The sequence below is a fragment of the Colletotrichum destructivum genome, chromosome 5 (assembly GCF_034447905.1).
Source record: "Colletotrichum destructivum chromosome 5, complete sequence".
Lineage (NCBI taxonomy): Eukaryota > Fungi > Ascomycota > Sordariomycetes > Glomerellales > Glomerellaceae > Colletotrichum > Colletotrichum destructivum.
In genome coordinates, this window is record NC_085900.1 from 544,138 (window position 1) to 564,159 (window position 20,022).

Genomic DNA, 20,022 nt, shown 5'->3' on the forward strand with positions numbered 1-20,022 from the left:
CCCCATGAAAGAGGGGAAGGGAACGACGATCCACTGCTGGATCCGGCAAGTCCATGCGATGCGGCGTCGTGACTGGTCACGGCCATCATCGGCCGTCTAAGTCTTTGCCGCCCTCCCGCAGGGCTCGTTGGGAGGACAGGCTCACCAGCTTGGAGGACGCGGACTTTTGCAAAAATGCTTGATAGCCGTCTCTCTCTCTCTCTTTCTCGATGGTAGCGCGGCGCCCTGTTTGCCAGACGAATCTTTGCCTGCCGGTGTCATTGAGCCGTGTGTGTGTGAGAGAGAGAGTGGCGGTGGATGTACATCGTGGATTATGAACCTGATACTATGACGCTCGATCGAACCGAGACGAGATTTCTCGATCACGGTTTGACCTTAGACCCGTGCGTAAGCCACCGACATGGTCGGCCCGTAGAGAACAGGCAGGAAATAGATTAAGCATGTATTCAATGCCAGCCGATTCATTTGACCTTGTGGCAATAATAGATGAAGGGGTGTTATGGCTATTTGTCCATCACCGCATGGAGTAGACCCGCTGGCATTACACACGCACGCTCAGGCTCGCAGGCAAGCTTTTGCCAGACCCATCTCCGCTTGGAGGGCGGAACGGCGCAGGACGAAAAACTGCTGCATACTTGATGCGCACTATGCATGGCCGCTCGGTCAGGCGGGGGGGGCCTTCCGCGAGTGGCACGTCTCGGCACGCGAGACCCAAGGAATTTTCAGGACGGGCCAACGGGTGTTATACCGGTCAAAGACAGGTTCCGCAACCCTGGGACGGACGGGTATCAAACAGTCGAGTCGAGCGGGGAGCCGAGAACGAGATCCACTTGGCATGGTGAAAGCCTGGAGGGGCCCCGGGTCGACAATCATTGGAAAGATCAAGGCCAGCCTTGTCTTGTAGCGAGCGATGAACTGCTTCAGGTAGTGTATGTAGTGTTCGTTCGTACGGGGTTGCCTTCCGACGAATTTCTACCACAATATGTGTTTGTCTGAGGAAAAGGTGCCTGCCATTGACCTGGACATGGCCTCGTGAGTGGCTTTGCGAGTAGACGGCAACCTGCGGGCGGCCGAGGCATTGACCGGGTTGCGGTGCTGCTGAGCGTGGACGAAAAACGAAATGACAATCGGCAGCGGAACCGTGCTTCATCGTCCGTTGTGCGACAACAAACTTCGGATCGCGGCAGGTCATCATAGGCAACCCACCCCTTGTGGACGGCCAATGATGCTGATCGACTGTCGTTCGCCCCGGTATGACTCGGTGCACAAGAGCAACTGAACGGCCGAGTGTACCGGGGGGAGGGGGGCAACTCGGCCAAGAAATTGATGGTGTCCCACTCGCATCAGTTGACTAGATGTGCGGTTGGTCGACAGTCCGCTTGAATGGTGTCAAATGTTCAAGACGACGACGACGACGACGACGACGACAACACGGAGACACGGAGACACGGCCGAGACCCAGCAACCCGTCCTCGAGAGACCGGGACATGGGGCATCCGCGCCGTGGGTTTGGAGACGCACCATGAGGTGGCTTGCGTGGCCAGCGACGTATGTCGACTCTTGAGGGCGGACTTGACGATTGTCTAGACTTTTGGAACATCAGACGAGTGGAGGGAAGCTCAGCCCCAAACGCGGGCAAGCAGGGCAGACGCTGCTGCCGTATGTACCGTCGATGAAGGGGATTGGGGGGATGGGGGCGGCTGGTGTTGTGTGTGTTGTGTGTGCCGTACAGGTATGCAGTGTCGGCAGCAAAGGGAGCGTCTCATCTCATGTGTGCAAACATGGCGAAACGGAGAGGGAGGTTCGGATCAAAGTCGCCAGCACGGATGGTTGTTTCTGGGCACGTTTGTGGTACTAGTAATGCATGCAATGCGAAGAGATGGCGATAAGACTGCTGGTAGCCTGGTCATGACGGTAAGTCGTTCGTTATCTTGTTTTCTCGCAGACAGCTACACATACACACACACGTCGGAGGACGAGGGGAGGGAGAGAAAGGGAGAGCGAGAGAGAGCGGCGGCGGCGGCTTGGTCGACAATGACAGCGACATGGTCGGGTCGGCAGTTGGCTCGTGATCGGATCGTGTCTTCTGGGTTCTGCCGGCTGGTGCGCGCGCGCGAAAGCGGTGGCCAACGAAGACGGCGAGATCCGGGCAGCGGTGACGTTTTCCCGGGATTTCTCTCCCTTCCCTGCGGTCCTCCTATCAGACACGAGAGTGACAGAGAGTGCGGCGGAGACTGACCAGACTGACCTGCAGATGAGTTCCTATTTCGGGACGGGCCCCCCATCCAGGGTGCTCCCTTCTGAAACGCACGAATTTATCTGATGTGGTGATGGCTCGGGAGGAGGCATCTCCATCTCCATCTCCATCTCCATCTCCATCCAGTTCGGTCTGGTACATCGTATGGTTGGTCTGGCATCAGGTTTCTCGGTTCTGCCAGCATGACGGGCGGGTTTCCACAGAATAGCGTATGATTCTGGATTTTCGGTTCCAGTCGAGACTCTCCAGAGATGAGGGAGGGCCGATTGAGATGGGCAACAAAAACCCACAATGGCAATCGGCAAAAGCTTGCTGACGCCCGGCCTGGTTCGCGCCTTGAAGGAAAGTCGACCGACATTGGGGCTCCAAGGTACGTACCCGCCTGAGGTGAGGGTGTGGGACTGGGTGAAAACACGTGGAAAATAGGTACATAGATGGGTACAATGCGTTGTACCTATGATAGATGAGATAGGTAGGTAAGGTAGGTAGGTAGGTCTTTCGGGACGTGAAGAGAAAAAAAAAAAAAAAAAGAAAAAAAAAAGAAGGGCAGGAACGAAAGGAGAGGTATCTGTGTCTGTGCCTGTATCTGTACGTACCTTCGACTCTCTCATCACGCATTCCTTCCTCGCTCTCCCTCTCTGTCCAGTGTCCAGTGTTCCCGGCATTGGCATTGGCATTGGCATTGGCATTGACTTGGGTGAGACGAACGCCGTAGAGCAGAGGCCAACAGTTGAGGAGATGGGATTCCATCTTCACTTCTTTCTTCTCCTTTTTCTTCTTCGTCCTTTTTTGGGTCTCCCCCTTGGCAAGCTGATGGATAGAGTTCCGACCAAGTTTGTCGTTTGGGTGAAATGTCCGATGCTCACGTCTCCGTCAGTACGTACAACACACAACTAACACGAGGGAAGAAGAAGAGAGATAGATAGATAGAGAAAGAGAGGGAGAGAGAGCCCGCTTGGCATGCTTATCCGGCCTAGTCACACATTGAACACGAGCTCGTCGTGCCGATGCAAGCCCGTCGCTGAATTCCTATCTAGTCCGATGTCGCCTTCGGCAGCACTTCCCGAGCATTCATTAGAGCATACATCGTAGGTAGATGGATGGTTGTGACATGCTCATGTTCTGTGGATACGGGTCCTTTCAGTGACTTATCGGATTGTTTTGATTTGCGCTGCGCTGCGTTTTGTCATGCTCAACCGCGCACGCACGCTGTCTCATGCGTCCAGACTGCTTGTCTTGCCTTGACATGTCTCGTCTCAACTGTCTCGCCGCTTGGCATTTTGGTAGTGGCAGCACGTCTCCTGCTTGATGCGAGGGCCAGCCGGTCGTGTCGTATCGTATCGTTGTCGTCCAGTCAGCGCCAACAGCCATCGCCAGTATCAGTATCGGTGTATCGGCAACCCGTCTTCAAACGTCGCGCCGATGATCTGTAGCTCCGACGTTGGTGCGGGCCTGGTGCGGGTTTGTGATCTGGATGGGAGATGGAGTTGGAGGCCAAGAGTCGTGAGTCGATAGTCTAGAGAAAAGGTACATAGGTACAGAGATGCTTGAATAGGTACTTGGGTACCTTAGTACCTAGGTACTATGCCGCGTATCCATCCGCAGGTGGCAGGGGGTGGGGGCAACTCTTGGAAGGCACGCCCGCCGCACAAGGGGGGGAGGGACTTGGCTAGGAAGGAAGGAGGAAGAAAAAAGGAAGAAGCCCACTCGACAGCGGCTTTTGGGATTGCTCATTGCCAATTGGGGATTGCTCAACTCCCCTATCGTGATTTTTTTTTTTTTTTTTTTTTAACTCCTGACTCTCGCCCTCACCTTACTCTTACTCTCATTCACTCTCTCGCCCTCTCGTTCGCTTACTGATTACACTGCTTACCGCTTACCGATTACATCTCCCCTCCCTCTGGGTGCATCGAGTATTAAAGACGCCAAGTCTCTCATCCCACTCGAACTGTTTCCCCCGTTTCGAGCCCCGAGTCTGGACTTGTTAAACTTCACGACATACCTCGAGCTCTAGCCTAGTGCGCCTTATCTTAATTGGGGCCTCCTCCTCGGCACCGGCGCCGGCATACGCAGCCTGCACTGCACTGCACTGCACTCACTGCAGCCACTGCACTGTAACCCACCAATACCCACAGCACAGCCCAGCCCAGCCCAGCCCAACCCAGCCTGCTTCTCGCCGTCATCCTATCATTCCGTCATACTATTCTACACGTAACTCGACAATTCGCCATCATCCAATTCGTGGCCTCCAGCAGCCGCAGCCGCAGCCGCAGCCGCAGCCGCAGCCGCATCTACAGGTACAACCAACAGTAAAAAAGTGTAGCTCTCCGCCCACCCAATCAGCGCCTCTCTACCCTGGAAAGGAAAAAAGGAAATAAGAAAAAAAAAAGGAGGAAGAAAAGGGTCCCCTAATCTTTTCACATTCTCCCAACTCTCTCTCCCTCCCTCGATAGAAACTCTACTCTGTCCCTGCCCTGACCTCGACTTCCAACCTCGACGCCGGGCTTCTTGTCGCACTCGCGAACCCTTGACAACTCAAATCGCTCGTCGGAACCTTATCCAGGCGCTCCCCGACTTTTGTCACTGCGGCTCCCTTACCAGTATGTTCCTCGTCCTGCCCCGTCCTCCACGTCTGCCATTACGTCCCCGGGCCCCACGTTCCCTCTATCCGCTACCAGCTCATCCCTCCAACGTCAAAACCTTGACATCCTTCACCCCTTCACACAACTACTACTCGACAACCTTACCTACCTACCGCAGACTGAGCGACTTCATTTACCTGCCAGCCCTACCCGCCCGCTGTCGTTTCCTCTCTACACGGCTGCTCAACCTGCTGCCTTTCACCCCGTTTTCCCAATCAGTCCCAAACTGACATGACCTATATCGGTTTCGCAGGAATCACCGAGCCATAGCCCCGGGCCTTTGAGCTTCCCACACGGCCCTTGACACTTCACACCCTTTTACCCCTGATTCGACACGTCCGGTTTTTATTTTTATTTTCGTCTTTTGTACTTACCTACTTTCGCCCCTCGGAAACCACGTCACTTTCGTTTTCCACCTCTCGACAACCATTCTTTCGTTTCGAACCTCCCCGATTCTTGCGATCCGTCCGACACGAGAGGCTTTGTTTGTTCAATGACTTCGTAGCCGCCAATCGAGCCTTTCCGAGTCAACACTCTTTTGCACACGCACATACCCACCCATACACCGACACACACACTTTACAATGCTCACTCCGAGGAGAGCCGTCGCCGTCGCGGCGTTCCTCCTAGTCGTCTTCTACCTGATATCCTCCTCCCACGAATCGCCCGCCGTCGCAAAAGCACCCGTCGCAGCCTCGAACCATGACACGACAGACGCCAAAAAGTCGTTCTCGAGCGCACCGGCCTCGACTGATGGTGACATCAAGCCCTCAGCCCCCAAGGTTGCGACGCCGAAGCAGAAGCCCATGATGGACATGTCCAAGATGTCACTGTATGACAAGCTGGCATATCAATACCCCTACGACCCCGAGACGCGCTTCCCGGCCTACATCTGGCAGACGTGGAAGTGGACGCCCGCCGACGAGGAGTTCAACTTCCGCGAGCAGGAAGCCAGCTGGAGCGAGCAGCACCCCGGCTTCGTCCACGAGGTCATCACCGACAAGGTCGCGGTCAACCTGCTGCGCCTGCTGTACGCGTCCGTCCCCGAGGTCCTCAAGGCGTACGACGCGCTGCCCCTGGCCGTCCTCAAGGCCGACTTCTTCCGGTACCTGGTCTTGCTCGCGCGCGGCGGCATCTACTCGGACATTGACACCTTTGCCATCCGCTCCGCCCTCGAGTGGATCCCCGAGCGCATCCCGCGAGAGAGCGTCGGCCTCGTCATTGGCATCGAGGCCGACCCCGACCGGCCCGACTGGAAGGACTGGTACAGCCGCCGCATTCAGTTCTGCCAGTGGACGATCCAGTCGAAGCCTGGCCACCCGGTCCTGCGCGAGATTGTCGTCCGCATCACGGAGGAGGCTCTGAAGCGGAAGAAGGCGGGCGAGTTGGACAACATTATCGACAAGAACGTGGTCGAATTCACGGGCCCCGCCGTCTGGACGGATACCATTTTCGACTACTTCAACGACCCCCGGTTCTTTGACATGAAGAATTCCAAGGGCCCCATCGACTGGAAGAACTTTACGGGCATGGAGACGTCCAAGAAGGTGGGCGACGTCGTGGTGCTTCCCATCACCAGCTTCAGCCCCGGCGTGCAACAAATGGGGGCCAAGGACTACGACGACCCCATGGCTTTTGTCAAGCACGACTTTGAAGGTGAGCTTTTGCGTGTCTTTAACCCGTCACCGCAGTCCAATTTTACTAACAACCTGCTAGGTACCTGGAAGCCGGAAGAGCTCCGCCACATTGGCGAGCAAAACGAGGAGTCGTAAGACGTCTCGCCGACGCACGATGATGACGACACATTTTCTCATTCAGCATATGTCTTTTTAATACCTGCATCTCGAGCGGCGCCCTCGCCCACAGGTCACGGGCTGGGCATATTTCAAAAATAGGGGTTCGACTTGTTCGAGTTGTCTTTGTTTGATACTCGTGGGAGGAAGCACGAAATGAACTTGCATACCCCCGGGACAACGGGAACACCATAGAGCTTGTTTTTTTCTTTTCTTTTCTTTTTCTCGGCATAGATTTCAGTTACATTATTCTCGTCAATTGGCACGAAAGGAGAAGAAGAGAGCCTTTGCCGCAAAGGACTGTAGAGCCAGAGGCGCGAGGCCGGCCTGAAGATGTGGATGGTCTTGGGGGATGGGGGGGGGGGATGTGGGAACTCAGGACTCGACCTGTGGGATGGATACATATCATCATCATATCCAACAGCTGTAGCCTTCAGTAGTATTGCGATGCATATACCCCTCAGCAGTTGCAAAGCAATGAAGCGGTTTTGGAAGATGTTTCCCTGAATGATGTTTCTGACAGATGATTTCTTAGGTCACCTATGTCACCGCTTGTTGGACTCTTGGCCCCCTTTTTCAATCCACAGATACCTTGAGTTGTTCCCTGTCGGCGCGGCGGGTGCTGACCCCGCACGGCTTCTCCGCATTACGGCATCCCATCGGTACCTACCCCCCATTCCCCCCTCCTGCCAAGGCATGGATGTACCCCGGACCTATTTCGGGGGGAGAGGTAGGTAACCACTAACACTGACAATACCACTGTCACTGTCACTGTCACTGCCACTGCCACCAATGGAAGTGACCAGTGACGGGGGCCAAGCGGCCAGACTCGGCTTGTCTTGTGCCAGGAACATTCGTTCAAGGCCAACCTCTCCCCGCCCCCAACCCTTCTAACCGAGTCTTGTTTTACCAGTGAGATACCAGACATTGGACGAGGCCGTCGTACACGAAGTTTGAAGAAAGCTCTCACTCGTAGATTGCCGGAACGGAAATGAGCGAGCCATGATAGCATAACGTCATTGGCACACACGAGACAAGACACAACAATCGAACCGCTTCGGCTTCATTCCCATCTCGAAGCTCCACACGCCCGAAGCGGTTGGCTAGCTGACCGCGCTTGAACGACGATGCCTTCGGCGGCCTTGACACGCCTGGCAACCGGCCTCGCGGCGAGGACGACAAGGTACCCGGGAGCCGCGGGCGTAGCTGGGCAGTGGAGGACGCTCTCGTCCGGTTATAAAGGGTTGAGCTTCAGCGAGGGGCCGAGTGAGGTATGTAATCCGGTTTTTTTTTTTTTGCTAGGCGAGTATGAAGCAGTGGGTGAGGATGTGAGCCAAGCTTGCAAGGAGTGAGTTAGCTGAGCTTGGCTTCGCTTTATGGTTTTGGCTCTTGAGAGAGACAAGACAACGGCGACCTCATCAAAACACAGACTGACTCTCTCTCTCTCTCTCTCTCTCTCTCTCTCCAGCCTCCCCTCCTCACACAGACCATCCCGGAGCACTTCTCCCAGATTGTCTCTCTCCACGGCGACCTCCCTGCCGTCGTCGCCCGCGCGCCCACCGCCCTCACTTCGCCGTCGCCGGCCTCCACGCCAAACCCGCTCCCGCCCGCCTCGACCAGGACCTTGACCTACGCCTCGCTCGACGCCCTCTCCAACACCCTCGCCTCGTCCCTACGCGCCCTCGGCCTCCGCAAGGGGGACCGTCTCGCCGTCTCCCTCGGCAACGGCCCCGAGTTCGCCGCCCTGACCTACGCCGCCTTTAAGCTCGGCGCCGTGCTCGTCCCGCTGAACCCGGGCTTCAATGCGAAGCAGGTTGCCGCCGCCCTGCGCCACCTGGCCGTCGAGATCCTCGTGGTCGGCAAGGTGACGGACCTGCCCTACAAGCCGTGCCGCGGGCGGAGCAACCTCGACCTCGTGCGGACGCTGGTGCCGGACCTGGACAAGGGAAAAGTAGAGAGCGAGCAGGTGCCGACGCTGAAAACCGTCGTCGTGCTGGACAACGCCGCCTCGCACCCGCTGGTCGAGTTCCCCGCCTTCGCGGCGCTGACGCCGTACGACGTGCTGCTGCGCGGGTCCGACCGGCCTGTCGTGCCGGACGCGCCGCTCCGCCCGGGCGAGACGATCAACATCCAGTTCACGTCCGGGACGACGTCGCAGCCCAAGGCGGCGATGCTGACGCACACGGGGATCCTCAACAACGGCCGCCTGATCGCCGAGAGGATGGGGCTCGTGCCGGGCGACCGCATCGTCGTGCCGCCGCCGCTGTTCCACTGCTTCGGCTGCGTGCTGGGGTACATGGCGACGGCGACGACGGGCGCCGCGATCCTGTTCCCGAGCCCGGCCTTCGACCCGGCCGCGACGGTGAGGATGGCGGCCGACTACGACGCCACGGGCCTGTACGGCGTGTCGACCATGTTCGTGGCCGTCATGGAGGCGCTGGCGGCGGGGAACGTCGCGCGACCGGACGAGATGCCCCGCGGGCTGAGCAAGGGGATCGCGGCGGGGAGCTCGGTGCCGGAGAGCCTGATGCGGAGGCTGTACGAGACGCTGGGCCTACGGGACCTGGTCATCTGCTACGGCATGACGGAGACGAGCCCGGTGAGCTGCATGACGGCGCCCGACGACGCGTTGGAGAAGCGGACGGGCAGCGTCGGGCGCGCCATGCCGCACACGGCCGTCAAGATCGTCGACCCGCTCGACAGGGCGCGGGTCGTGCCGCGCGGGGAGAGGGGCGAGCTGGCGGCGGCGGGGTACCTCGTCATGGAGGGGTACTGGGGCGACGAGGCCAAGACGGCCGAGGTGAGGCGGCGAGAGGACGACGGGCGGGTGTGGATGTACTCGGGCGACGAGGCGCGGATGGACGAGGAAGGGTACGTGGAGATCACGGGGCGGATCAAGGACCTCATCATCCGCGGCGGCGAGAACATCCACCCGCTCGAGGTGGAGAACTGCCTGTTCCAGATGGAGGGCGTCAAAGAGGCCGCCGTCGTGGGCGTGCCGGACGAGAAGCTCGGGGAGAGCGTCGCGGCCTTTGTCGTGGCGAAGAAGGGGTGGACCGTGGGCGGGGAGGGGGAGGGGGAGGGGAACGGCGCCAAGGGCATCATCACGAAAGACGCGGTCAGGGCGTGGGTGAGGGAGCACCTTTCGGGCCACCTCGTGCCGAAGCATGTGTTTTGGGTGGACGAGTACCCCAAGACGCCGAGCGGCAAGATTCAAAAGTTCAAGCTGAGGGACATGGCCGAGGGGCTCATTGGGAAGTAGATGGACACACGGGTCTCCAACGACGTTTAGAGGGGCAATTGTTGACCGACTTATATGAGATGTAGCGGAGGCATAGGGGCTCTATGGATGCCCATCGCAGGCCGGCTGATTGAAGGTCTGACCTGGCAGGAATAGCATCATTGTTTTTTAAACACGTTTCAAGCGCATTCGTGCTCGCTGTGTCAGAAGCACCATACGCACAATCATCATCATCATTATCACATTACACCACGAAACACAATGGAGGCTGGCGCACCTGGCTTCATCTTCACACAATCGATTACGGCTACGGCGGCTAGACCTCGATCTTGAGCGAAAAGTCAATGTGCGGCACGCCCTGGTGGATGGCGCTCGTTGAGAGAATGTCCACATCTGCAGCAGCAACCGCGGCACGTCGTCAGCGTTTCGGTCCCGCTTATTCCGACCCCAGCGGCGGAGGAGGCGGAAGTGAAGAAGGAAGAGGAGGATGATAAACTCACCGTTGCACACGTAATTCTCGACATTGTCCAGGGTCAGGCCGCCCGAGACCTCGACCAAAAAGTGCTTCTTGCCGGCCCACCTCTCCTTGAGGCTGCGGGCGGCGACCTTGACGCCGTCGCCGGTGAAGTTGTCGAGCATGACGACGTCGGCGCCGGCGGCGATGGCCTCGTCGGCCTCGTCCTCGCTCCGGACCTCGACCTCGACCTTGAGGCTGAAGCCACCGACGCTCTTGGCGGCGCGCACGGCGTCGGTTATGCTGCCCTTGCTCCAGACGTGGTTGTCCTTGAGCATGATCATGGAGCTGAGGTCCATGCGGTGGGCGTCGGCGCCGCCGACGAGCATGCCGTACTTCTCGACGAGGCGGAAGCCTGGCGTCGTCTTGCGGGTGCCGGCCAGCACGCCGGCGTAGCCCGCGGCGCGGAGGTTGACGAGCATGCCGCGCGTCATGCTGGCGACGCCGGAGCAGCGGGCGAGGAGGTTCAGGGCGACGCGCTCACCGAGGAGGACGCCGCGCGCGGGGCCGGTGACGGTGGCGACGCGCATCTTGCCGCGCACGGCGCCCTCGCCGTGGCCGCGGAGCTCAATGTGCGACCCTTCGCGGACGTGCCACTCGACGGCGCAGCCGCACTGGGCAAAGACCTCGTCGACGAAGGGGCGGCCGGCGACAATGCCGCCGGACTTGCCCCAGAGGGTGGCGGTGCGCTGGTCGCCGCCGACGACGAAGCCGCCGTAGTCGAAGCTCGGGGTGTCCTCGGCGAGCCAGGCGGTGACGACGGATTTCCAGCTGGGGGGGAGGAGGTGCTCGAGGGAGCCATGCTCGAGCGGGACGTCTTCCATGGCGGGGCGAAGGGGATATTGGTTATCGAGGTATCTTGCGGCTCGGAGGAGGGAATCGTGGAGGCGCGGGGGAAGGGGAGAGATTGAGGAGGGGAACGCAGATCGGATCGGATCGGATCGTTGCGATTCAATGGTTTCGGGTATCGCGGGGGTGGAGGTGTCGATGGGATTGAGGCGCGGACGTCGAGGAATAGCGAATTCGCAGGTCGAGACCGGGAGACGGAGGGTTTGTTTTTGTTGTTGTGTGTGACGAAAGGAAAAAGGATGTTGCCACGGGTAGTTTTGGTTTCGTTGACGTCGTGTCGCTCTGACCGGCGCCGGCTTCTGTCGGTCGGTGCCGTCTTCTGCCGAATGGCGGGGTTGAGGACTGTCAGCTGGGCGGGGTCTAGTGACAGTCGCTGCCAGCTGCCCTATGATATGACTGCCAAGTATAAGTGAGATGTGCCATCATGGGATTTGGTGTAGAAGATGGAAGTTTCTCTACTCCCGCATGCATTGATTCCTACCGGACACAATGTTTATGTATTTTGTTGAAATGGTGAATTAGATCAGAAGAATCAAGAAGAAGCATACAGGAGGACAAGACGTTCAGTTCGCCCCCGTTACATGGTCATGACCGATGGATGCGTTGCTCCTCCACGGTTATCAACACTCAACTTTGGTGTAAGTGAACAACCCATACTCAAGGAGAACATCATGCAGAACAAACATTTTGAAGCGCATACATGCTCTTGCGATGACTTGGATGCATAATTACCGTTCGTCTTCCCGAGGGCCATGTGCCCTTTCCAGCCCCGAGTCCAACCGGAAGTGCGAATGAAAGCTCCGCATGACTTCGTTTTGCGCATCTTGTACTATGCGGACCATTCTCTCCCGCTCCGCCTCTGGCATGCCGTTCATTTCAAGATGTGAGTCCTCAAGGCGCTCGCTGACCGCTTGGGGCAGATGGAGCCTGAGATACCGCTCGAATTGGGCAATGTCGCCGGTGCCAGCTTCAGACCTCTCCCCGATGCCTCTGGCGTCATTGCTATGATCTCCTGCAACTTATGTTAGAAAGAGAGAGTTTCGATTCAAAGGAAGGAAAAGCCCCACGAGTGATGATTTCAGCATCGCAATCCCCTGGCTGCGTTGTCGGCAGAGCAGCGTCGCGGTCCGCCTGCTTGATCAAATCCCTGAAACCATCAATCAGTGCCCCGGCGGCCGCCACGTCCAGATCCACGTTTGGGTAACGTTGTAAGTGCGTCATCTCTGTTGTAGTCGAGTCCCCCAAACCGCTGATGGAGATGCGGAGAGATACGGAAGTGCTTGATGATGGACTATGCTTTGTTTCCATTTCCACGTCCCTTGACGCGCGTGAGCATATCTCTGCGAGAGCCACGGTGTCAGTCGGTCTGATTTGATCAATAATTGTGCTTTCAGGTGGCGGGTTGTATTTCTCGGAAGACCGACGGGGACGTCATACGTTTGTTGTCGTCCTGCGGCTGCCGGCCCCGATCGCGGAGATAAACCGGGACGATGAATGCCACCATCAAAAGCAACCCCAAGGACATCCCGAACGCAAGCTCGAAGAGATCGGACCTGGACATGCGAAAAACCTCATCCTTTTCGCCGCCGCAAGTGGCTGCTGGGAGGGTTGTCGCCATGCTCTTTCGTGGGTTAGGTATGGTCGGAGGTGTCCTCACCTCCAAGAGCGACATACAAGACACTGGCAGCAAATCAACTTATAAAAGGAGGATTCAGCCCTCTTTTGTATCCGTCTCCCTGGGAGATAGACCTACCTGTTTTGACTAGTCGGGATACCCGCATCGCTGTGCACGCTGAAGCCCCAAGAACATGCATTGGGTTAAGAAAGCGAAGATCTCTCGGCATCTTGGGGACGCCAATGCTTCCCAAGTTGGGAGTATTCGGACACTGGATTGATCCAAGCAGCCAAGCCGGAACGCCACTTGTAGTAGGTCTCTCGGCACCAGCTTCTCAAAGATTGATAGTATGTCACGAGGAGATTTGTAAGGCGTTAATTAATGACTAGAATTCAGCCAGCGTCGGATTTCTTTTTTCGCGACACAGTATTACCACGAATGCCTTGAAACACACAATCGAAAGACGGCCTCCCTGTACGCCTCATTACTCAAGATGATAAAGTGGTTCAAGCTTGGCACTCCTCTCGAAGAAAACGTATCTTCTCACGACCCAAGGCAACCACGTGCGGACCTGGTAAGCGGCGTGTCGGCGTGTAGGGACCCCAAAGATGTAATCCAGCTCCTCCAACGTCCGTTGTCTGTAGTCGTAGTCTCGGGTCAGCCGCGCTCTTAACAGCACGCAATTCCGCTACCTGAATAGTCAACTTACTTGGTCTCCGGGATCAGGAAGAAGATGACGACAAAGGCCAGCATGTTCAGGCCGGCGTACAGGCCAAAGGCCCTGGTTGGCCCGATCCTGTGCAGCAGCTCGGGGAACGTCAGGGTGAGGGCGCTGCCGATTGCGTTGTTTACGCAGATTGTGAACGCCGAACCGATCTCTCTGTGAGACAGGGGGAAAGCCTCTGAGAAGTAGATGGACGGCAGAGGGCCGATGCCTGCCTGGTTGTCAGTTGTGTTCGTGGGGACGATGGAGAGACGTTATCCACTCACCGGGCCCGTACATGGCCGCGAAGAGGTAGATGAAGAAGGCAATCAGCGGAACCCTGGCGCTGGAGCCCTGATCCATCAAGAAGCAGAGGCCCGCGGCGAGGAGACACCACGCCATGTTGGGAAAGGTGACCAGCAGCAGGTTCCTCCGGCCAAAGGTGTCCATGACGTAGACGGCCGGGAACGCGAAGACGAAGACGACGAGGCCGAAGCCCATGGAGGCCAGCAGGCAGTTGCGCGTGGAGTAGCCGGCCTGCTCGAAGATGGTGGACGAGTAAAAGGCCATGATGTTGATGCCGCTGAACTGCTGGGAGACGACGATCCAGGACGAGGCGAGCGTGGCCCTGCGCAGGCGAGGGACGGTGAGCAGGTCGGCCATGCGCCGCACGAGGGTCCGGCCGCCGAAGGCGTCCTTCTCGACGATGAGCTGCCTGTGGGCGTAGTACAGGTCCCTGGCGGCCATCATCTCGGTGTTCCGCAGGCGGCAGAAGGACCGGAACGAGTCTTGGTAGCGACCCTTTTTCATCAGCCAGCGCGGCGATTCTAGGAGTAATCCTGTCAGTCAAGAGAGAGATGAGGAAAAAGAGGGAAGAGGAGAGGGGATAGGAGGGGTGTGGAAGACACCTCATATCCCATCAAACGTACCGGGACAGAACCACACAAAGATCAGGACGGGGACGGCCGGGGCGAAGGCGGCGCCGAGCTGGAACCGCCAGGCCAGGTCCCCGATGCGGTACCAGACCAGGTTGGAGCAGAAGCCGACGAAGATGCCAAAGGCGACCCACAGCTGAAAGCTCGTGACGATGCCGCCGCGGACGGCGGCGGGGGCGACCTCGGCCGAGTAGACGGGGATGGTGGAGATCTTGACGCCCATGCCCAGGCCCATGAAGAGGCGGCAGAGCAGGAGGCCCCACCAGTTGCGGGTGAAGGCCTGGGCGAGGACGGGGAAGACGCAGAACAGGCCCGTCAGGAAGATGGTGCCGCGGCGGCCGAGGCGGTCGTTGATGGGGTCGGCGGCCCAGGCGCTGATGAGGCCGAAGAGGGTGGGCGCGGCGTTGACGACGCCGACGAGGGCCTGGTGATCGGGGCCGTCGATGCCGAACTCGCGCGGGAACGAGAGGTTGGCGCCGTTGGCGCCCGTGTTGTCCCACCCCTGGATGGCGGACCCGAGGGAGCAGAGGGCGACGCTGAGGTAGAGGTCGCGCGGGAGGTGCCACCGGTGGGTGACCTCGCGGCCGAGAGCGCGCCTGTCGTCGTCGGTGAGCTCGTCGAGCGACTCGTACAAGTCCGGGTGTTGGGCGGCGAGGGCCCCGCGCAGGAAGACGTCCTGCTTGTCGGGGAAGCCGAACTCGCGGCAGAAGGCATCGACCTGGGCGACCAGGTCGGGCTTGGAGATGCCGAGGAGGGGGTTGCGGATCCTGTGTGTGTGTGTGTGTGTGAGTGAGTGTGTGTAAGTCTTTGTGGGTTGGGGTTAATCTTTTTTAAAAAGAAAATTGTGTTTCGTTTCCCTACCTGGCTTCGATGTTTCTGGTGTAATCGGCGTTGCTGTGCTCGACGTGGCTTACACCGAGTTTGGACTTGAGGTCGCCCTCGACATCGGGAGCGTGAGACATGTTGCTTGGGGGTTGCGGCCAGTCAAAGAATCGGGCTCATAGAGAACGAGGGTGATAGATCAAGGAGACTGGAGCTACATGTGGTTGGTAGAGATATGGTTAGCTTGATCATGACTTAGCATCACGACATCTGGTCTCATGGTGTCTCTTTATTTATAACTCGACCCACCTCAACTGAACTCCCCAGCATCCCAATTCTAGAGACGGTTTCCCCATGGGGTCGAAGGACATGCTACTGCGTCTTCGCCACCGCTTGTCTGGCATCCCCGGTAGCATCGGCTGTTGAACGGCTGTAGGAAGGTCCTTCCGGCCTGTTCCCCGTGACAAAAAGCTCGAAGCCGCGAGTCCCTGCACAGGGCAACTCAGGTTGATACTTGTATTGGTCCAGGATGAGGAGGAGGAGTGCGGGGCCGCCCTGCCTTGTGTCCAGGAACCAGACAGTATTGGACGGGCGAGCAGAATGTGCTAGTTGGTTGACCTGCGCAGGGCATCATGAACGGGATGCTGGCTCTAAACCTTGCTTCTCCCTTTGTGGAGGGGAAAAGGAGAGAGTACAAGGACTTGATTCCCTTGTCTCGTCGGAGTTTATTTCTCTGCTTTACCTTCTTAGCCTGTTCAAGAAGATTGTCCTCACTGACAGTGTCAACTCAACTCGTACCATGTTGATATAATTCTACCAGAAATTTCATTGCAGCAGTTCTGTGAAATTTGTATTGAATTGGGGAAACCAGACTTGTTAGACCAGAACTATGAAGCTCCTTTCTTAACTTGTAGAAAACTGGCAGCTGGAAAGTCGCTGGGCCGTCAACTGGGGCAATCTTTACCCCAGAGTATCCTCCGTCTCCAACGTCCACCTCCCAGCCTGCCATCAGACGATGAACAGGGACATGGGCATGACGGTGCGGGGTTGACTGTTGCCCTGTGTGTGTACGCCCAGTGCCCTGCGTGTGGTCTCTGGTGCCCTGCGTGTGTTTACCCTCCGCAGGATGTACATCGTATGTCATCTTGAGATCTTGACGAGCGTTCGGCTTAGTGTTGCCATTGACCAAGGACAGGTCGGAATGGGACCACGGAGAAGAGTTCAGCAACAGGAGTAAGCTTCTCGACACACGCAGGGCGGGCATGTGACCGCGTGTGCTCGGCAAAACGGTCTAACAGTAAGAGAATATCCAGTGTATTAAAGAAAGGGTTGCCTTGGACCGTACTGCCTCAACCTCTATACTCTCCTATCGGAATCTTTGCAACAGGCAACCCAAACCCAACATTTGACCAAATTTCTACTCGAGTATCTGCAACAAAAATGGGAAGCCGAGGCGTCATGACCTGGCTCGACAAGCTGGAAGAGCAGCGTGAGACGGGCGCAAACTCCCCACCCTCCTCGGAGCCTCGATTGCTGACCGCAGACAGTCAACGTCGACGTCGACTGGATGGACCCCGAGTACATCAAGAGCATGCCGATCGTCCCCCACGACCAGACGAGCAACCAGCTCTGGGTCGACATCCAGCTCGGCCACCCGTCGAACAGGGACCTCTTGTTGGAGACGGCCAAGGAGTTGAAGGACGAGGGATGGCTGGCCATCTACACCCGAATGGTGCGTAGTCGGGCCCCTTCTTTCATCGTTGTCACCTTGATGCAAAACAAAAGGGACCATAGTATCAAGCTGACCAGCCCCCCCACCCCCGGGGAACATGTCCAGGCCGTCCTCATGTGCAAGAAGAACATCGACTCCATCCGGGGCCGGGTCCTGCTGCAGACGCTCCCGTCCAACGCGTACAAGACGCAGGAGACGCTCGACCACGCGCGGCTGTACGACCGCGAGTTCGCCCGCGCCGGCGTCGGGCGCGACAGGTACTGCATCAAGATCCCCTCGACGGGGCCGGCCCTGAACGCCGCCAAGGTGCTCTCTTCCGAGGGCATCCCGACGCTCGGGACGGCGCTGTTCGGGCTCCCGCAGGCCATCGCGTGCAGCCAGGCGGGGATGCTGTACATCAGCCCGTATTACAACGGTAAGGGGAAACCCGGCTTTTCTTCCCTTGCCTCTTTTACTGTTGACTTATTGCCCGGAGGGCTCTCGGTTGAGTCTCGTGCTGATACAAGAGGGGAGAAAAGAGGTGCGAGCCCATGACGAGCCGGAAGCGCTGTGGCCCGACGTCAAGGACCCGGCAACGCAGCACCCCATGTCGGCGAGGATCGTCCAGATCATCGAGATGTACAAGCGGCTGTACAAGGAGACGGGGAGAGAGCAGCCTCTCGTGAAGAACGCTAGGTATGCTCCCCGCCACGACCCACGATGAGAACCGGAGTAGTATAGGAGAGGGCAATGATCCCCCCGACAGCTGGGCTTTGTCGCTAACCCCGGACATCATTCCTCAGCTTCATCTCGGCCAAGGAGGCCATGGCGGCTGGGGAGATGGGATGCCACTCGGCGACCATCTCGCACACGGTGCTCGACCAGCTGGCGAAGCTGCCGTACGACGGCGCCGCTCAGCCGGGTGAGGGCGTGCCGAAGCCCGCGCACGTTTATAGGGACGCCGGGCCGCCCCCGGCGCGGCTGAGGAGGCTCGTCGATGTCGACCCCCTGGCGCCGGCCGGGTGGGACGGGAAGCCGGCGGCGGCGGCGAGCGCCACCAACGTCGACTATCTCGGTGACGGGGGCGCCGAGCTGCAGAGGGCCATCGAGGCGGACGCCATCACCGCGACGCGGCTGGCGGATGCGCTGAAGCTGTTTATCGGCGGCGAGGAGAGCAGCCGGGCCAAGATCGAGGAGGTTCTGGGCAAGATTTGAGCTGGGGGTCGGTCTTTACTCCTATGTCGATAGGGAGGGGGTAGGAGTGCTGCGGTAGTTTGTTTACGCTGGACTGAATTTCTCAGGGTCGAAATATGAAGTAGATCACCCGTGCCATGAGACCCATTGCTGGTGCTGTTGAAGTGATACGCCGTGATTCAGACCGGTTGAGGCCATGTACCCCGGCGACAGTGGGACGACGGATTCGGTAAACAGCCCGGCATCTGGAGGAGGAGGAGGAGGAGGAGGAGGAGGAGGAGGAAAGGAGTCCATGTTCAGGAGCGGCAACTGTTGGTGCAGACCGATGTCGCCAAAGATCCGATAGTCGTCCGCACTGGATGTAGTAGTTGCTGATAGAGGGTCTTCTGGTATTGCCGCATTTGACCCCAACGGGACATGAAGGTTCGACATCGTCATGGGAGGGGCCTCCGAGGGAAAGGCTGTTGTCGAAGGCAGCTGGGGAGGAGGAGGTCCAGACCAGGACGTGTTCAGCAGGAGGCCGTCCAAGTGTGAGAGGGCATGGGGTTCTAGAGCCGGTTCCGCAGGGAGGATCCGGGGGATGTGAGATGCTTCGATGGTGACTTCATCCGGTCCCGCCCTGTCCTGGCTGCGGCCGTCAGACGATCCCCCATTTTGCTCCCAACACCTCCACGCATGACCGGCCGAGGGGCGCCGCTGAGACTCCTTCTCCGTCTCGACCAGCCCTTCAACACGGCAGACGGTCTTGGGCCGCCGCGGAGCGGTACCGGCGCCGTGCCTCCACAGATTCACCTCGGCCAGCAGCTCGTCGCGCTCCCGCACCAGGGACTGGATGTCGTGGAGCGCCTCGACGCAGCGGCTCTCCAGTAGCTTGTGGCGGGCTATGCTCTCATCGACGACGACGTGCTTCGAGAGGTGCCTGGGGTCCGCTTCCGCGAGGCCGGGGAGCTGGCCCGCGAGTTCCTGCGCTCGTCAGCGAAGAAGAGAGATGTAATCATTACATATATCAAGCAAAACCCAGCCGCGGCCAGCTACCATAACCACACACATAAAGAGGGAGGGGGGGGTTAGTTCTCACCGTCAGGCGCTCCTTGAAGGCCTCGCGGCGGCCCCTTTCGAAGATGCGGTGGGCGGCTCGGTCTTCGGGGGAGAAGTTCCTGACGCGCTTCTTGGTGGACTTCCTCGTCGAAGCAGTCTCGGGCGGCGCGGTCGTATTATTATCCATGGAGGAGGCTCTGTGTCCCCATTCATCCGAGACAGAGTCACGGATTTACGCAGGGGAAAAGCTGGATGAGTATGCAGATATCCCCTCCCCCCCTTGTTATCGATGGACAGTCAACTGTGTGCCTTGGACAGGAGATGGCGAGATGACCAACAAATGAATTTGCCGCCGCGGGAGGGGTTTGCGATGTTGGTTGACGCTTGGGCAAAGGAGTCGGGCCGTCAGTCGTCGGATCGAGGCCCGAGGTAAGACGAAGACACACCTGGACTGGACCTCGTTTGTTTGTCTGTTCCCGGGCTGGTCTGTGATGGCAGGGATCCCTGGCACTCTTCTCTACACACCCCGCACATCAGGAATTACACGGCAATGTTGGGTTGCGGACAGGTTGATACTAGTCGGTTGAAGCGTCCCCTACAAAACTGGATGACCTCGGCACTCTCTGCCTTGCATAACGAGGTGCAACTGACTCATGAGCTGTAAAGCCTGAGGTGTAGACTGCAAGCTCTTCTCCGAAACTGTCGTCC

At 58.4% G+C, this 20,022-nt stretch overlaps 8 protein-coding genes across 8 annotated transcripts; 4 read left to right on the plus strand and 4 right to left on the minus strand.

Annotated features, from left to right (window-relative positions):
* Positions 1-4: 4 nt before the first annotated feature.
* Positions 5-1,860, minus strand: CDEST_07756 (uncharacterized protein). Its single transcript, XM_062923915.1, has one exon. The coding sequence runs from the start codon at positions 1,598-1,600 to the stop codon at positions 1,352-1,354; it is 249 nt and encodes an 82-aa protein (XP_062779966.1). The 5' UTR covers positions 1,601-1,860; the 3' UTR covers positions 5-1,351.
* Positions 1,861-4,686: 2,826 nt separating this feature from the next.
* CDEST_07757 (Putative glycosyltransferase, DXD sugar-binding, nucleotide-diphospho-sugar transferase) lies at positions 4,687-7,042 on the plus strand. Its single transcript, XM_062923916.1, has 3 exons — positions 4,687-4,857; positions 5,153-6,555; positions 6,616-7,042. The coding sequence occupies exons 2-3, from the start codon at positions 5,484-5,486 to the stop codon at positions 6,669-6,671; spliced, it is 1,128 nt and encodes a 375-aa protein (XP_062779967.1). The 5' UTR covers positions 4,687-4,857; positions 5,153-5,483; the 3' UTR covers positions 6,672-7,042.
* A 328-nt stretch (positions 7,043-7,370) lies between these two features.
* Positions 7,371-10,132, plus strand: CDEST_07758 (Putative AMP-dependent synthetase/ligase domain, AMP-binding, AMP-binding enzyme domain, ANL). Its single transcript, XM_062923917.1, has 2 exons — positions 7,371-7,963; positions 8,161-10,132. Exons 1-2 carry the CDS (start codon positions 7,820-7,822, stop codon positions 9,952-9,954), a joined length of 1,938 nt encoding a protein of 645 aa, XP_062779968.1. The 5' UTR covers positions 7,371-7,819; the 3' UTR covers positions 9,955-10,132.
* A 117-nt stretch (positions 10,133-10,249) lies between these two features.
* On the minus strand, positions 10,250-11,271 carry CDEST_07759 (Putative quinolinate phosphoribosyl transferase, aldolase-type TIM barrel; the record flags this gene model as incomplete). Its single annotated transcript, XM_062923918.1, has 2 exons — positions 10,250-10,326; positions 10,434-11,271. The coding sequence occupies 2 exons, from the start codon at positions 11,269-11,271 to the stop codon at positions 10,250-10,252; spliced, it is 915 nt and encodes a 304-aa protein (XP_062779969.1).
* Positions 11,272-12,786: 1,515 nt separating this feature from the next.
* On the plus strand, positions 12,787-13,062 carry CDEST_07760 (uncharacterized protein; the record flags this gene model as incomplete). The annotated part of the gene is made up of 1 exon (XM_062923919.1): positions 12,787-13,062. One exon carries the CDS (start codon positions 12,787-12,789, stop codon positions 13,060-13,062), a length of 276 nt encoding a protein of 91 aa, XP_062779970.1.
* Positions 13,063-13,395: 333 nt separating this feature from the next.
* Positions 13,396-15,511, minus strand: CDEST_07761 (Putative major facilitator, sugar transporter, major facilitator superfamily; the record flags this gene model as incomplete). The annotated part of the gene is made up of 5 exons (XM_062923920.1): positions 13,396-13,549; positions 13,621-13,846; positions 13,902-14,441; positions 14,544-15,316; positions 15,411-15,511. The coding sequence occupies 5 exons, from the start codon at positions 15,509-15,511 to the stop codon at positions 13,396-13,398; spliced, it is 1,794 nt and encodes a 597-aa protein (XP_062779971.1).
* Positions 15,512-16,516: 1,005 nt separating this feature from the next.
* Positions 16,517-18,297, plus strand: CDEST_07762 (Putative transaldolase/Fructose-6-phosphate aldolase, aldolase-type TIM barrel; the record flags this gene model as incomplete). Its single annotated transcript, XM_062923921.1, has 5 exons — positions 16,517-16,604; positions 16,685-16,860; positions 16,919-17,518; positions 17,610-17,778; positions 17,886-18,297. Exons 1-5 carry the CDS (start codon positions 16,573-16,575, stop codon positions 18,295-18,297), a joined length of 1,389 nt encoding a protein of 462 aa, XP_062779972.1. The 5' UTR covers positions 16,517-16,572.
* Positions 18,298-18,301: 4 nt separating this feature from the next.
* CDEST_07763 (Putative myc-type, basic helix-loop-helix (bHLH) domain-containing protein) lies at positions 18,302-19,698 on the minus strand. Its single transcript, XM_062923922.1, has 2 exons — positions 19,355-19,698; positions 18,302-19,239 (listed from the first exon to the last, which is right to left on the minus strand). Exons 1-2 carry the CDS (start codon positions 19,499-19,501, stop codon positions 18,403-18,405), a joined length of 984 nt encoding a protein of 327 aa, XP_062779973.1. The 5' UTR covers positions 19,502-19,698; the 3' UTR covers positions 18,302-18,402.
* Positions 19,699-20,022: the final 324 nt, after the last annotated feature.